Genomic DNA, 16,323 nt, shown 5'->3' on the forward strand with positions numbered 1-16,323 from the left:
TGCAAAGCGCTAGGGTTTCTTTGCGTTTTTCTTGTGCTGACGTTTTCCCCCATGGGGTCTGGACCTTGTGGCTTCGTTAGACTTTGCAAATGAAGGCGGGCTGGAGTTTCCCGGGAGCTGGCTTGTTCAGGAAACTGACCAGCGTGGCTTCCCTGGGGGTGTGCGCGCCCGCGGCGCGGTGGCGCGGAGAGCGCAGAGGGTTACAAAGCTGCCACCTACAGGCGCCCGCCGTCCTCGCAGCGTATATAACGCAGGTCTGCGCCGGGAGCTCGCAGTCGCTGCAAAGTGCTCGGCGCCGAGGAGGCCAGCTCAGGGTGCGCGGCGCAGCCGGGAAGGCGAGCGGAGCCCAGGCAGCCCGAGGTAAGGACGCGCTCGCTCGGTAGACGCTCTGCTGGGAAAGAAAGGACGGCACGCTGGGCTGGTTTCTCGAGCCAAGTGGCCTTTGGCAAAGGAGTTTTTTTTTTTTTTTTTTTTTTTTTTTTTCAGTCGCTGAGATGGGTGCTCTCGAGTCTGCGGGTCTGGTTTCCGAAAGCTCAGGCTGCACGTAGCATGCCTGCGTTGCGAGGAGCTTTTGCTAATTCGGGGCATCACCTTTCGCTACAGAAAGCAAAGGGCAGTTTTCTTAAGTCATGTGGGGAAGGAAATTTCTATGTGTATTTGTCGGATTTAGGAATCTGTTGATTTGGTGCCGTGGGTATTTTAAGTTTCAGTAAGCAGGGGAACTTTGCAAGCACACGGACTGTCCGTTCTGCTTGCCCCAAGTTGGCATGGGATGAGCTTGGCACCACTGTGTACCTGTTTTTCTTCTGGTATGTCAATTTGGAAATAGAATTGGCAGTCAATATGTAATTCCGGAACGATGAACACTTTATTAAGTGGCATTCTTCAGTATAGGAGAAAAACTGTACTGAGAGGCTTGGTGAATGCAAAATGTATTTGAATTCAGTGCTTTGGGGGATTACCAGGGTTTATAAGTCCGGAAGGTATAAATGTGAATGCTAAATGCAGCCCTGTCTGCCCTGCTCGCGTCTCTTGGTTGCATCCTTGCTAATCTAATTGGAGTATTGTTCTCTCAGAAGGTGTTAGGTCCAACTTCAACTGGAAAAACAGTATGCACATGTAGAAGCCTAACATTTTGTAATTCAAACAGGAATTTTGTTCAATTTTGTTAGCATACAGAAAGATTCCAGGGTGACTGAGAGTAAGAACTCTGGAATGGGTTCAGGATGGGTAGTTAGCTAAGATTTGCAACTTCCAGGGAGCATGAGAAGTTGTAAAAGTCAGACTGGCTGTCTCTCCTGTCTTCCTCTCTGCTTTCCTTTTCTTTTCCTTCCTCTCCTCTCTATTTTCCTTTCTTTCTTTCATTTGCTTACAACAGGATTAATCAGTTTTTCCAAAGTGGGGGAAAGAGAGCCTCCCTCAGTGGTTTACAGCCCTTCAAAGGTATTTGGTGCAGTGGACATCCCGTGAAAGCGAAGTCTGCAAAGTCTCAATGTGGAAACTTTCTTCTTTTCTCTTTAAAAGCAGATGCTGCCTTTGTGTCCCTTTATTTATTCCAGGAAAATGCGGAGATCAGATAGGCATGCTGGCAGAGAAGGTGGAGGCTGCTGACTCCTGTGCTTTAATTTTCTATAGATTTTACATAGATGAACTGCTGGTCCATTTTTCATCAGAATACCCGCTTTCCCCAGATGTAAAGCCCTTCTCTAAAGCAGAGCTGCACATGGGAGCTCCAGCTTGGAAACAATTTGCTCTTTTTTCCCAGTCTCTGCCATAAACACTTGAATGTGCGCACAACTGCTGAGCCTGATGCCACAACCTCCAGGAGACTGGGAGGGGGCCGGGGGGAGCCACACAGGATGGGGGTGGAAAAGCAAAGGGAAAACTGAGGAATGGCTGTATTTTGTTGCCCATCAGATTTTTTTTTTTTTTTAAAGGGGCATGCATTGCAGTCATAGTTTAAAAAAAGTTCCAGAAAGTGTAGCCAAGACAGCATGCCTGTGCTTAACCGAGCCAGGGCTTCAGGGCTGAGTTTATCCCGTATTAACAGCAAGTCCTTAGAGAGTTGAGAAGGTATTATGATTTCTAATCAGGCCCAGAACAGGCCGAGGATAGGCTTTCTGAATGAGGGAAAAAAAAAAAAAAAAGAGGAAAAAAAGAAAAAAAACAACAACACAAAACCCTACTTAATCAGAACAGTGGCTTTTTGTGTGATCATTTTAGGAAGAGAGCTCCTGTTTTCAAGTCGACATGAGGGTAGTTGGTTGAAATTACTCAGACCTGAGGGTGAAGAGCAATCATTTTATAAACCTTAAGAGTAACCAAGGGGAAAGGAAAAGACCTCAAAGACTTCAGGACTTTAGATTTTCCTCACTGATTTTGTAGACCGCGAATGGAATTTGGGGCCAGAAGGCATTTGAGCCTTTAAACCAGGCAACTAAGGAACTGAGTTTTACTCTTAGGAACAGGAATAGTAGTAAAATGCCTTCCAGTCGGACTGCACGCCTGTAGGTATAATTTAGAAAGGAGCTGAAGATGTGTCATGTCAAATATTCTTACAGGCCAGAAAAGCAAAGGCATAGCTCTAGGGTACGTATTTTCTAATAAAACAAAAGCAAGCGAACTCGTAAGCAAGAAATAGATGAGGACAGGAATGGGCGGAGGGAGTGTCCCTGATTTTGGATACTTGATTCTTTTTTTGCTAAGAATCTACCACTTTAGAACTGGAAAAAAAAAATCCAATATTGTTGCTTCGGTATTAAAGTGATCAGGGAATTGCATAATTTTATGGTGACAGTTTTGTGGAGCTTCAAGTAAGTTTCGAAGCAGATTGTTCTGTCCAGGCCCTCAAAGGGTGGAGAGTCTGAGACTTATCTGTCCAGGCCCTCAAAGGGCAGAGGGTCTGACACTATCTCAGGTGGCCTTGACCCTCTGTTGTCTAAGGCTCAGATAAAGGAGCACTGGGCAGTGTGGGGGACTCCCCGTTTTGAAGGCTGGCCTGTCAGATAGCTAGCTAGCATCTCTTACTTTTCCTGCGGCCACAGATACCTTCACAGATGTCTTCCGTCAATTTTACATGTGCAGTGTTCTCCCAGGAGCCCCATTGTGTGCAGCTGAGGCCCCGTCCTAAGCTGGCTGGGAATTAGGGCTCTGATTACACTCGGCCAACCCAGACACAGCCTTTGTGACGTGGGAATCTCTGGATCTGCTCTTCTGGGTATAGCTTTCTTTGCTTCCCTGGCTGGCAGCTGAACACAATAGACCAGGTCGGGTTTCTGGATGTGGGATTTATCTTCTCCCCACCCCCAGGACTAAAGTGGTGGGGGCGTGCCCTCTATTAATGTGAAGTCCGGCTAAGGACTCTGAGGATAGGAGGCCTGTGTGTGAATCCGGGTATGGATTTTTCTCTATTATTTTTTGAATTCTAATAGAATTCAAAGCTGTTACTTGCATAAAGTAAGAGCACTCAAGGTAGTCCCCCTTTCTGTTACCCGTCCTGGCAGATAGTCACAGAGAGACGGCCTGGACTGAGGATCTCCTGGACTTCTCCCCTAGGTTGGTTGGTTGGTTCCTCCATAGATGTGACACAGGATTAGTTAAAAAAAAAAAAAAAAAAAAAAAACAAGAAAGAAAAAAATCCCAATGATGTACAATTGCCTAGTGGGTCTTCAGAGGGAGTGGATTCTCCTTATCTGAATTGCACGCTTGGTGTCAGCTGGGACCAGCCAGGAGGATGAGGGAGGACTTTTGAAAAGTGACCAGAGTGTGACCTTCCATAACATGAGTCCCACTGGATAAAGGCCTCAGAGAAGCTGGAAGGGGGACAGAGCTTCCTAGCTACAAGCCCTAGATGACCCGATTGCTTCCCCTGCCCTGGTCTCAGTTCCCAAGTGTGCACACAACGAGAACAGCTGAAGAAGGTGGTTGATCAGCTCTTGTCCTGGGACAACGCTGAATTTCTCCACGGAATTCCAGTGTAAATCTCAGGTCACAAATTTGCAGAAAACCAGTAAAGGAGGCAGTTCCTGCAGGACCCAGAGGGCCAGGGGTCTCCTGGTTTCCAAGCTGGTACCTGGACCCCAGGCCTGTCCACGTTATCTTATCTGTTACTGTAGAGGAGTGATTCCTCCCTCCCTCCACGTGTCTGCTGTGGGCTGTGTCCCACTGCAAAGCTTTCTGTACTGTTAGTGTCACCTCCTTGCTCAGGGCCTTCCTGGCCCGTGGGGGGCAAGCCCAGGCCAGAATTCCTTGCCAAACCTTCAGGGCCAGCTCTTACCTCCATCTTTCCCTTATCGAAGGTCTTTGCCTCTGCCAGGCTGGGTGACCCTTCATGGCAGTGTTTTTTTGGGAAGATCCCTCAATCACCCACCCTCCTTATAAGCCACTGGAGTGGAAATCCCTTACCTTCCCAGGGAAGGGGCATCCACCACCTTGCTTGTGTCTGGGGGACAGATGGTCCTCTGTGCCTTCCTTGCCTTCTCAGTTAGAAGGCAAGCTCGCTCCAGAGCAGCGCCCCGACTCAGAGAGGCTCTGCCAGCATCAGCTCCAGGAGGATTTCAGAAAAGCCTCCTTTGCACTCCTGTTTCGCATACTAGCCTCAGATCGCTGGTCTCAGCAGAGCTCGATGAACGGTTGAGTCATGTGTGGACCACCTGCTTTGTGCCAGCTCTGCTTCCTTTCTCAGTGAGGGCGATTGCACACATGTTGAGGGCAGTTTTGGTGACCATTGGTCAGATTCTTCTCAAAGGAAGTAGCCAGTGTAAGGACATGTTGGTTGCAGGCAAACTACTGCCCTATGGAAACACTAATAAGCTTGGGGCCTTCTAATTCTGGCTGTATCCCCAGCTCAATGGGCGAGTTTGGGCAAACCATAAATACCCTGGCTGCCTGCTGTAGTTCCATTGTCATCAAGGATACCCAGTTGATGAATAATAAAGCTCAGAAGGGAGAAGCAACCGTCTCCAACTGACAGAGAAGAACCCTCACATCGTTGGGGACTGTGAGTGGTAGAAGAGGGCTTTGCAGGCCCCAGGCTGGGGAGGAGGGCTGGACTGTCAGCCACAGGAAGATTCCCTTCCTGTCACGGCACACACGTGATGCCGTCTGGGTGCAGGTGTGGGACTGAGTCGTGGACCGAGAGATCCCTGTCTGAAGCACTCAGTGAGACGGAATGGTAAGCGTGAGGAGAGAGGGAAGGAAAACTGGTGTTTGCTGCTTTTTGTTCTCACTTGGGTCTCTGTAGTCTAGAGAAATGGAACATGAACCTGGTTTGGTGATCCATTCCTCCCTCTGTTAAAATAGGTAAATTCTTGATGTCAGATTTCAAATAATACAGAAGTGTGCAGAGTAAAAACTACAGTTCTCCCTTCGTGTGTCCCTTCATCCTGCTCTCCTGGCCCCGAGGTTTATGTTTATTGCAGATCATTTTCTGTGCGTTTATATATTTATATGTAAAAATGCACATCGTTTTTTATTTTTTGTGCAGAGCTGGGATTGTGCTGTGTGCTTGTGTATGTGCGTGGGCACACGTTGCCTTTCACTTAACAGTGCATTTCCACCTCCAGAGAAGGAGGTTTCCTCTCGTCAGCTGTGCTGTCCTCCAGCCTGGACACACCGTGCTTTATGGGGTCATTCCTCCACTGATGGACATTCCTGTTTCTGATTTTTGCTAGTGAGTAAATACTGCTTTAATAAACATCTTGTATGTACATTTGGGGACACATGCATATTTCAAGATGAGAAATGTGTGAACTTTTAAAAGCATAGAACTGGAAACATCTTTTATTCTGAACCCCCTTTTCATTCTAGAATCTTTTATGCGCAAGCCTTAAACTCTGAGCCTCAGAAGTGGGTCTCATCCCCCTGCCAGCCCCCAGCATGTGCAAAGAGAGGCAGGCAGTGGGCAGGTTTGAGGAACACCAGCGATTTCTCTGAAGTTCTGGCCTGAAGAGGTAAAGGGGCTATTGATTCCAGCAGAGGGTGGCTAGTCTGAGTGGGATGAGGTCTGGCGGCTCTCAGCCGTCCCTGCCCCCAGCATAAACAGATCTGGGGACTGGACAAGAGGCATCACATCTGTGTACAGGGAGCCTGGGGGCAGCCCGTCCGGATCTGCGCAGTGGACGTGGTCAGCTCTTACTGCGCTGCCTGAGGTAATCCCCTGCTTTTGCTTGAGGGGCACTGAGGCTCCTGCACTTGGGAGTTCATTAGAGGCCTCCTCCCTCCCTCTCTCTGCTCAGATTTTGCAGGGAGCTTTGTCACCAGACCACAGGGAACCCGGGGCCCTGAGGAGACATTGCATAGTTGACCCTGTCACACTTTTGTTCACACCAGGCACTTTGAGAGTGCTGCTTGCTAAGATCCAAGCAGTAATTTAGTAAGGTCCTTTGCTCCAGGGGTGCGCACACATCCTGGGTTAGGGGCCTTGAATGAAAGCAGGCCCCGCCCACCCCTGATGTCCTGCATCAAGGCCCGGTGGCCGGAGCCTTTGTTGCAGACCACATTCCGTGTTACTACGGGGCAGTTCCCCATTTTGAATAAGGGGATTGTCTTTGTCAAATAATAATCCCTTTTCTGGAAACACTCCTTGTTTGTTTCTAAAACCTAAGGCATGAAAAATACTGAAAGCTATTGTGTGGCGTTTTCGTTTCCTTGTGTTTTTTTCTCTGGCTCCCCATTTATGTTTGGGGAGGATCAATGCCCGCACCGTCTACTCCCTCTCTCTGCGCCCCCTTCCTCTGTCTGACCTTGGAAGCCTTCTGTGGTGGACACACAGAGGCCCGCCAGGCCCCTGGAAGGCGCATGGTCAAGGCCTGGGCCTGTGGCTTCAAGTCTTGAGTGTGAGCTGCTTCCCTGGGCTGACGGGGGCTCTGTGACTGACGGTCAGTCGTCAGTGGTTTGTGGTTGGTGATCAGTGGTCGGTGGGGACCTCCAGCCTCTGCCCTGTTCCCCAGCTGTGGGTAGGAGCAGCTGGGCCCCTGCTGCTCATTCTGGGAGGGGTGAGGAGAGGATGACTAAGGGGGAAGGTGTGCCTAGCTCAGAAATCCCCTTCAGAGCAGGCAGGGAATGTGCCCATCACAGGACTGACTCAGCACTAAATCAAATTTTCTTTTTCTGGGGGGGAGGGCAGAGGCAGAAACCCAAGGGGTATCTGAGTCCCCTCCTTCCCACACCTAGGCTCTGAGGATACATGGAAATGTCTGTTTTACAGGGCGAGTGGAAGGGCCCAGGAGGGCACACTCTGTCACAAGAGCCAGGCATCTTCTCTTTTTGTGACCCCGCCCCCCATGCGGGCCTGTCGTGCTGAACAGCAGGCTGGGCACCTGTCCGGCCAGCACCTGGCAAGGCTGTGTGCACTGGAGGCCAGGGTGGCTGAGCCACAGCAATGTTTCCATGGACTGAAGAGAGAGGCGGCATGGCCTCAGGGTCCAGGTTCAGGGAACAAAGCCTGCGGTCACTCCTTTCTTTCTGTCTAGCCCTGTGAGTGGGCCCAAACCTCAGGATTTATGGCTGCTTTTACGAGGCCAGTGGCTGTGCCAGTGTGGGCAGAGGAAGGCACCCAAGCCCGGCGCAGGTTGAGCTGCCCTTGGGTCTCCACCGCTGTCCTTGCCCCCTGTTCCCCGTGGTGCTGTGACTTGTCCTCCACCCCCACTCCTCTGCTCCCCAGGGCCTCTGGGGTCAGCTGAGGTCATGGGTGAAAGTGTTATACAAACCAAGCCACATTGCAAGTGTGTTTCATTCTGCAGAAATGGAGACAGGAAGGAGGGTCACTGCACTGGCCACTCGGGAGGGCACAGGTGAGGCCTTGTCTGGCTCCTGCCTGGAATCTAGACACAGAGGGGAGGATCAGCAGCAGGCAGTCCAGTAGCCAAAGGGAGGTGGCAATAATTACTTCAAGGCACAGGTTGGGGCAGGCTATCTGCACTGAGGCCAGGCTGGCAGGTCAGGGAGGCCCAGCCTCTCCCAGGCGTCCTTGGCGGCCCTGTGGGCCCATGTCCTTTGTGAGTGCTTAGAGCTGTGACCAGGCACCCCAGAGTCTCCTGATGTGAGTTTATTTGTCCTGAACTTGATCTCACTCATGTCCCTGGGTGCGCTCCCATGCTCGTGGATCAGGCCTTGAAACAGGTTGGTGGTCACAGGGCTTTTGCCCTCCTGCTAAGGTGGCTCTGAGGTTGGCCAGGCTTCCAGGCCCCAGTGTCTCCTGTCTTGGGGGACCTTCTGAGTGAGCAGGGGATGTGGCCATCACAGTAGGACCAGCCCTGCCCATTGGCAGAAGAGGATGCTGAGGGTTGGCCAGGTCACCAGGAGGGGAACCCACAGCTGTTCACAACCTGCAGGTGGGGGGTGATACCCAGAGGCTGTGACAGTCTCCATCGACTGAGTAGGAGTAAGATTAGTCACCAGCTGTGAATTCAGAGGCTGAGGAGATGACCCTGTGAGGCGGCACAGTCTCTCACTTCTCGGAGAGTCTATTCCTGTCATCCCACAGGAGAAACCCATCCAACTGCTCAGTCTTTGAGTGAGAGCGTGAACCCTGTGCTGGGAATGTTACTCCACCAGTGAGTGCTGGTTTCCAGCTAGGAAAGAGTGCAAAGTTCTGCTTTTCACGATTGGGGAGAAAACTCTGAGTGTGGGCTGGAGAGTCCCCAGGGTTCGCCTCTTGGCCAGGGAGGGAGAAGGGGCGAGGTTTCATTCAGTGTGTGCTGGGCAGGCCATATTAGGCCCTTTGTCTTCAGGCGTCTGCATGGTGGCCGCTGGGGAGGTGCACATGGGCAGTATCGCCAACTGGTCTCAGGCTAACAGCTCATGAATGGAGGAGCCAGGACCTCAGCCAGGCACCTGCTCTGGAATTGGAGCTTTCCCGGGAGTGACTTCTGGGCACTGACCCAGTGACCATAGTCCTTTATTCTCCTGGAAGTTCTCAGTGTAACCTGGAGTCCACTCCAATTGAACTGGGCAAGTGAGCTGGGACAGGTGAGGGGAGGAAGGACATCACTGCACTGTGTGACTCTGAGAGTGCCCTGGGGGCAGGTTTCCCCATAGTCAGGTGGTGGGGCTGGGGTACCTGCTAACCCAGGGCTGCGGCCTGGAGGGATCTTGGGCCATCACTGGCCAGAACTAGGAGGAAGACAGCAGCTGGGAGCTCTCACAGTTGGTTTGTGGAGAAGTCCCTTCCAGGTACAGACCACCTGTGGCAGCTTCTCCCTGGGCTTTACATGGCGACAGTTGGGAGCATTGGCTTCATCTTAGGTCAGTAGGGGAAACAGCTGAAAAAATTGTCCTTTGGAAATACAGTAGATGGTGTTTTTTGTGCTTTGGATCTTGGCACAAGGTGCCTGAAGCAGTTGAACAAATAAAGGGGTGGAAACCAGGCAGTGGCCCAGGGCCTGAGACAGCTCGGCAAGCCTGGAGCCCATGGGCCGGGGTGCTGGGCACTCTGCACGCACTCACCATGTTGCTGGAGGCCCGTTCACAACTGCATGTGAAGGTGGCCTAATGTGAATTTAGCAGAGAGGTAAAAAGTGCTGAGTCACATTCTAAATGTAAATTTGGACTAGGATTTGAAATGCTTTCAGTAAGACAGTGAACAGGTCTGGGGCTCAGTGGCTCACGCCTGTAATGCTAGCAATCTGGGAGGCTGAGGCACGTGGATTGCCTGAGCTCATAGGTTTGAGACCAGCCCGACCCAGAGTGAGACCCCCATCTCTAAAAATAGCTTGGTGTTATGGCGGGTGCCTATAGTCTCAGCTACTCGGGACACTGAGGCAAGAGGATCGCTTGAGCACAAGAGTTTGAGGTTGCTGTGAGCTACCGAGGGTGACAAAATGAGACTCTGTCTCAGAAAAAAAAAGACATTGAGCAGGATACTTGTAATACGATGGTGCCAGGAATGGATCAACCCTGCCATTCTTTGGGGACACAGACCAAGTGGCTCCCTGGTCCCCTTGCTGAGAGAGCAGACCTTCAGCATGGCTGTGGCGAGGGCGCAGCACGGCTGCTGTACTGTGTGGATTTCACACCCTGGGCTTAGGCAGGCTGATGACATCTTGAGAAAACAGGCGTGGAAAATGGATACAGGAAGCAAATGCTGCTTTGCTCTTGGGTTTCGACTCTGGAGAGGTTTTGTTTTGGAGAAGTCTATCACAGTTGTTTTCTCCTTTCTTTGCAAAGACACTGTAGAGCTAAAGCGAAATGGCTGAGCAGGTCAGGGTGCCAGGAAAGTGTTGTGTCTAAACTCGAGGTTTTCTCTCCTTTTCCTGTAGGTCGTTTGGCCACTCCCCCGGGAACCATGGATCTACATCTCTTTGACTACCCGGAATCAGGGAACTTCTCCGAAATCACCTGGCCTTGCAATAGCAGTGACTGCATCGCTGTGGACACGGTGCTGTGTCCCGCCATGCCCAACAAGAGTGTCCTGCTATACACACTGTCCTTCCTCTACATCTTCATCTTCGTGATCGGCATGATCGCCAACTCTGTGGTAGTCTGGGTGAACGTCCAGGCCAAGACCACTGGCTACGACACACACTGCTACATCCTGAACCTGGCTATCGCAGACCTGTGGGTGGTCATCACCATCCCGGTCTGGGTGGTCAGCCTGGTGCAGCACAACCAGTGGCCCATGGGTGAGCTCACATGCAAGGTCACACACCTCATCTTTTCCATCAACCTGTTTGGCAGCATCTTCTTCCTCACCTGCATGAGCGTGGACCGCTACCTCTCCATCACCTACTTCACCAACACCTCGAACAGCAGGAAGAAGGCCGTGCGTCGCGTCGTCTGCGTGCTGGTGTGGCTGCTGGCCTTCTGTGTGTCCCTGCCCGACACCTACTACCTGAAGACCATCACGTCTGCTTCCAACAACGAGACCTACTGCCGATCCTTCTACCCCGAGCACAGCATCAAGGAGTGGCTGATTGGCATGGAGCTGGTCTCCATCGTCCTGGGCTTCGCCATCCCCTTCTCCATCATTGCTGTCTTCTACTTCCTGCTGGCCAGGGCCATCTCGGCGTCTGGCGACCAGGAGAAGCACAGCAGCCGGAAGATCATCTTCTCCTACGTGGTGGTCTTCCTGGTCTGCTGGCTGCCCTACCACGTGGCGGTGCTGCTGGACATCTTCTCCATCCTGCATTACATCCCCTTCACCTGCCAGCTGGAGCACGGCCTCTTCACGGCCCTGCATGTCACACAGTGTCTGTCCCTGGTGCACTGCTGCGTCAACCCCGTGCTCTACAGCTTCATCAACCGCAACTATAGGTACGAGCTGATGAAGGCCTTCATCTTCAAGTACTCAGCCAAGACAGGCCTCACCAAGCTCATCGATGCCTCCAGAGTCTCTGAAACAGAATACTCTGCTTTGGAGCAGAGCACCAAATGATGCCCCTGCAGGGGCGCTGGGACACGCGTGCTTAGTTTGGATGGGTCATCCAGCCTGCTGTGCAGTTTTACAGTAAAGCACACGAGCTTTGGGTCTTGATGCCTGAGCAGTGCGAAGAAGGGAGGATGTGGCGCTGGGCATCTTTCTCTCTCTCTTGTGCCGATGTAGCTGTCCCGTGGCTGCACGTTCTGACAGTTGTACAGCGGGCAGAGCAGTGTTTTGCAGCCCTACTGTGTGTCCTAGCCAGCTGCAGCACAGGCTTGCCTGGACTCCTGTAAGATAAGACCTCCTGTGTTCCCGGAATTTGTTTTATATGCGATTTGTATTTAAATTTTAAGACTTTATTTTCTCATTATTGGTGTACCTTATAAATGTATTTGAAAGTTAAAATATATTTTAAATATTGTACGGGAGGTATATAGTGCTGACATATATTCAGAGTGTTGTAGTTTTAAAATTAGTTTGACTTCAAGTTTTGACTAAGGATGACATTAATTGTTAGCTGTTTGGAAATTATATAAATATATATATATAAATATATATATAAATATATAAATATATGCCAGTCTTGGCTGAAATGTTTTATTGACCATAGTTTTATATCTGTGTGGTGTTTTGTACCAATGGGGGATATGGAACAAAAACTGCTCTGTAATGCAGTTTGTGACATTAATGGTATTATAAAGTTACATTAAAAAAAAAAAAAAAGAAACAACAAAAAACCGTTCCGGCCTGCAAATCTGTGCACAAAAGGAACAGTTGTAGTTCACAGAGTTCTCTCAATTTGTAAGTTATTTTTTTTAATAAAGATTTTTGTTTCCTAAAAATGCATTCCAGTGTCAGTTTTAGAAGCACATTTGGCATTTAGGAGGCATGTATGATCATGACAAATAGCTATGTGTGGACGCGCAGGCCTGCAGTGAGACACAGGAAGTTAACTTGGGTGAAATGATCTAAGACAAAACATTTGAGTACATTGGGTGCTTTGCTTTTTATTTTCTTAAATTTTTATTTTTATTTATTTTTTGAGACAGAGTCTCATTCTGTTGCCCTGGGGTAGAGTGCCATGTCATCATCATAGGTCACATTAACCTTAAACTCTTGGGCTCAAGGGATCCTCTTGTCTCAGCCTCAGGAACCTGTCACAAGGCCCAGCTAATTTTTCCATTTTTAGTAGAGATGGAATCTCACTTTTGCTCAAGCAGGTTCAAGGTCTGGAACTCCTGAGCTCAAGCAATCCATCCATCTCAGCCTCCCAGAGTGTTAGGATTACAGGTATAAGCCACTGCGCCCAGCAAGGAGTTCTATTTTTTTTTAATTCAGGCAGTCCTGGGTTGGGTGGGGAGCTGGATGGCTATGGAGAGGGGCTGCTGCAGGAGGGTGCCACTGCTTTCTGCCCCAGGGGGTTTCGGGGTCCAGGAGTTACCTCCTCATCTGTACCACGCGTATGCTTCCAGGGCCATGTGTCCTCCTTCAATCTCTGTGCTAAGAAAAACACCTCCAGAGCAATACTTGAACTTTTCATTTAAATGACACCAATCCTGTCTGGAGGTCACATAGTGTGTGACTTCCGTCTTGAGTTTACTGCTACTGAAAATGGACTCTCAGAATGGCCGGTTCTTGCTGTGCCCTGCACAACTCTACACGGGGCCGCAGGAACCACAGAGATCTCAGCAGGGAGGTGGCCCGGGCACTGCTAAGCAGGCCTATCTGCTTAGGGAGCTGTTTGCCACTGCTCCTGCAGAGCAGGAAAGCACCCTGTGTGGGGGGACATGTCCACAGGCTCACGGAGGGCGGAGGGTGGTCCCAGAGGTCCCCAGGGGCTCATAGACCAAGGCTACCACAGGAGCTTCCTGTTTCCTGCAAAGGTTTTTTTTTTTTTTTTTTTTTGTAGAGACAGAGTCTCACTTTACTGCCCTCAGTAGAGTGCCATGATGTCACATGGCTCACAGCAACCTCCAGCTTTTGGGCTTACGAGATTCTCTTGCCTCAGCTTGCCAAGCAGCTGGGACTACAGGCGCCCACCACAATGCCCGGCTATTTTTTGGTTGCAGTTTGGCCGAGGGTGGGTTTGAACCCACTACCCTTGGCATATGGGGCTGGCACCCTACTCACTGAGCCACAGGCACCACCCCTGCAAAGGTTTTTATGACCAAGAGCCTTGAACCCAGGGTTGTAACTTACTTGAAATGTCTACTTGATAGACGTCCTTGGGTGCGTGTTCCCTGGTCTTGCCTCAGATTCTGAGTTCTGGCGAGGTCAAGCCATGTAGAGAGTGGGACCCAATTGGCAAAGACACGGAGAGGAGGGGAGAGTGAGCAGACGGCAACGCACAGCTGGGGAACCATGGCCCAACTGCGTGCTCCTTGGTCATAAAAATGGACGGCACGTTTGCTTGGAGCCTTCTAATGGGCCAAGTTCAGCCAAAAACACACTCTTTAAGTAGTAGATTCAGGTTGGAAGGGGGAGTTGGGGACATAAATCACAGTCCCTGAGCTCAGCGGGGCCATAGGCGCAACACTAATGAACAACTCAGCTTAAATTCTCCTTCGAGGCTCTTTCTCAGTCAATTCAGAGGACACCCCGCCCCTCCGAATTCTGGGGAGTCCACAGCACTGGCGGCATGGGGAGGTCCTCAGCAGTCCTTTGTCCACACTGGCAGCTGAGATGTCACTGTGGGCTTGGTCCTCACGCAGGCATCCTCTGTCACCCCTGTACAGGTGTTCTTACTGCTGTGTCTGGCCCCACTGGTTCTTTTCTGCTTTCCTGCCACTCTGCAGCCGCAGGTCATCCCAGCTGCTCCCTCCCACACTGGGAGGCGAGGGAGGGAGGGCAACACTGAACTGGAGCTGGACTCACCAGGCGGCACCTCTGCTTTGGGTATTTTTTTTCCATGTCCCCCAAGGGTCTGGGCACAGTGGCTCCGTTGCCCCAGACCCCTCAGGCAGCCCCAGGGTCTCTTGTCTCCAGGGTGCAGGAAAAGAATTCTGTCCTGCACTCCAGGTGTGGGTGTGGCAGAGGCAGAGGGTGTCCCCTGCAGGGCTCAGAATGGGTGGGCCTAGGGGAGAAGGGAAGGGCAGAGACCTCTGGCCCTACTCAAATCCAGGGACCAGCGGATTCTACGGTTCCAGGTCATTCTTTTGGCTCCCTTCTCCCTGGGCAGATTTGCAAGGACACTGGCCTGGTGGCATGATAAGAAAACTGTCAGTGCCACGGCAGTTGGAGGCTGGGCACAGAGTACGACCTCAAAGTTAGGACAAAAACGTCTTTTGCGTCCTTGATGGCACTCCCTGGAGCTTCCCAAAGAGAGGGGGAAGCCTTTCCTCTCCACTCTCCCCACCTGACACTCCTTCCCTGGTGACGCGGGTGACATGCTGCTGTGGGGGGCAGCAGCATTGCTAGACGCTGTGTGGCCCGCTGCCGGAGCCAGTGTTAAGTGCTCTCCCTCAGGCTTACCATGTGAGCCACTGACTTCGATTATACCCTGGGTTCCCTGCAAGTGAAGAAGAAAAATAATGCCACCAAATATGCCAGGTGCAAAACCCTCGGACACAAAAGGTTACAGTCTATGCGCTGGTCAACGGCTTCTGGTCCTTCCAAGACCCTGGGATAGGCATATTGGGATCCGGCCGAGCGGCAGGAAACTTTAAATCACCTGCCGCTGAATATTTCTCGAGGTCTCTGTGGGAGGCAGCAGCTCTGGGACGTGGTCTGTTTCATTAGGAGTATGGAAATGCTACCTCACTGGGCTTCTTTTCTGAGACTATAAATAATGAGTCCACTTTCCACCTAAGCTGAGTATTGGGAACTCAGGAATCAAGGGGACAGGGGAGCTGCCAGTCTGCACTGCATGGGGTGGCCGATGACCAGGACAGGCCGATGACCCAAGTTCCCACCTGGTGGAGGCAGGTTTGCTCCTCAGCTCCAGGGGCGCCTCTGCCTGGATATATGCCACTGGGATTTCAGTCCTTCAGGGCGACAGTCTTAGACGGGCTCCATGTTTTAAAAGACCTCCCGTTACTATAGAACACATCTCTCTTCCTCTGCTGCAATCTTGGATTTCCCAAGAAAACCGCTTGTTAACACTCTCGGGGTGCATGCTCCTGCAGTACCTGCTGGTCCCCAGATCTTGACATTGATGACATTGCTAAGGAAAGATACCAGTTTGAGTAAAGTACGACAGGAAAGTAAATCACTGCACACAGTCGAGATTTGCAGTGATACATTTTATTTTGGGGCAGCCGAGAATGGCCTGACCGTCCTGTTCACTCTCCCAGGAGAGCCCACCAGTCCCATGCTGGTTTTTATGCACCCACAGAGACAGGTGACACACCTGGCCTCACTGCCACTTGTATGGTCAACACACAGTCACAGACACGGGTTCCATGCTCATGTTTAGGACGGTCCCAGAGAAAGCCTGGGCCACAGGGATGAGGGCCACATCTCCACATCTTGGGCCTCTGCTGAATGTGTCCCCAAAGAGCTGTCCCTGCATACTGCCCTAGGTAAGGTGAGCAAAGCTTTAGCTCTGCTAAACCTCAGTTCCCTCATATACAAAGTCATGGGATGATAGTACTTGACTCATAGGGTTATTGTGGTGATGAAGTTACAGAGTCCCCTGTAACATACACATCATGGTCTCTGGGGCACTCACAGCACTCCTGGGGGGGTCAGTAGCCAAGCTGCCTGTGCTATTGGGCACAGTATGCATAGCCCAGATCGTTTGCAGAGGAAATCAGGAAGTCCAGGGTGATAGGATGTCTTCTAGAGAACAGTGACCAGAAAGACCAGGCACCCATGCCTCGACAAGGCTTCTAACTCGGGCGATTTTGCACCCTAAGGAGACATTTGCCAGTGTCTGGAAACATTTTGGTTGTCACAAGTTGGGTGGAGCTAGTGGGACCTGGTGGGCCAAGGTCAAGCTGCTGGACATCCCACAGTGCATGGGA

The 16,323-nt window shown here is 51.1% G+C and overlaps 1 protein-coding gene across 1 annotated transcript; it reads left to right on the top strand.

Annotated features, from left to right (window-relative positions):
- The first annotated feature begins 250 nt into the window (after positions 1 to 250).
- On the top strand, positions 251 to 12,201 carry ACKR3 (atypical chemokine receptor 3). The gene is made up of 2 exons (XM_053597887.1): positions 251 to 360; positions 10,260 to 12,201. The coding sequence occupies exon 2, from the start codon at positions 10,286 to 10,288 to the stop codon at positions 11,372 to 11,374; it is 1,089 nt and encodes a 362-aa protein (XP_053453862.1). The 5' UTR covers positions 251 to 360; positions 10,260 to 10,285; the 3' UTR covers positions 11,375 to 12,201.
- Positions 12,202 to 16,323: the final 4,122 nt, after the last annotated feature.

Source organism: Nycticebus coucang, chromosome 7 (genome assembly GCF_027406575.1).
Source record: "Nycticebus coucang isolate mNycCou1 chromosome 7, mNycCou1.pri, whole genome shotgun sequence".
In the NCBI taxonomy this organism is placed as follows: Eukaryota; Metazoa; Chordata; class Mammalia; order Primates; family Lorisidae; genus Nycticebus; species Nycticebus coucang.

Coding starts and splice junctions, on each gene's coding strand:
- ACKR3 (XM_053597887.1), top strand. CDS start 10,286: ATGGATCTACATCTCTTTGACTACCCGGAATCAGGGAACTTCTCCGAA.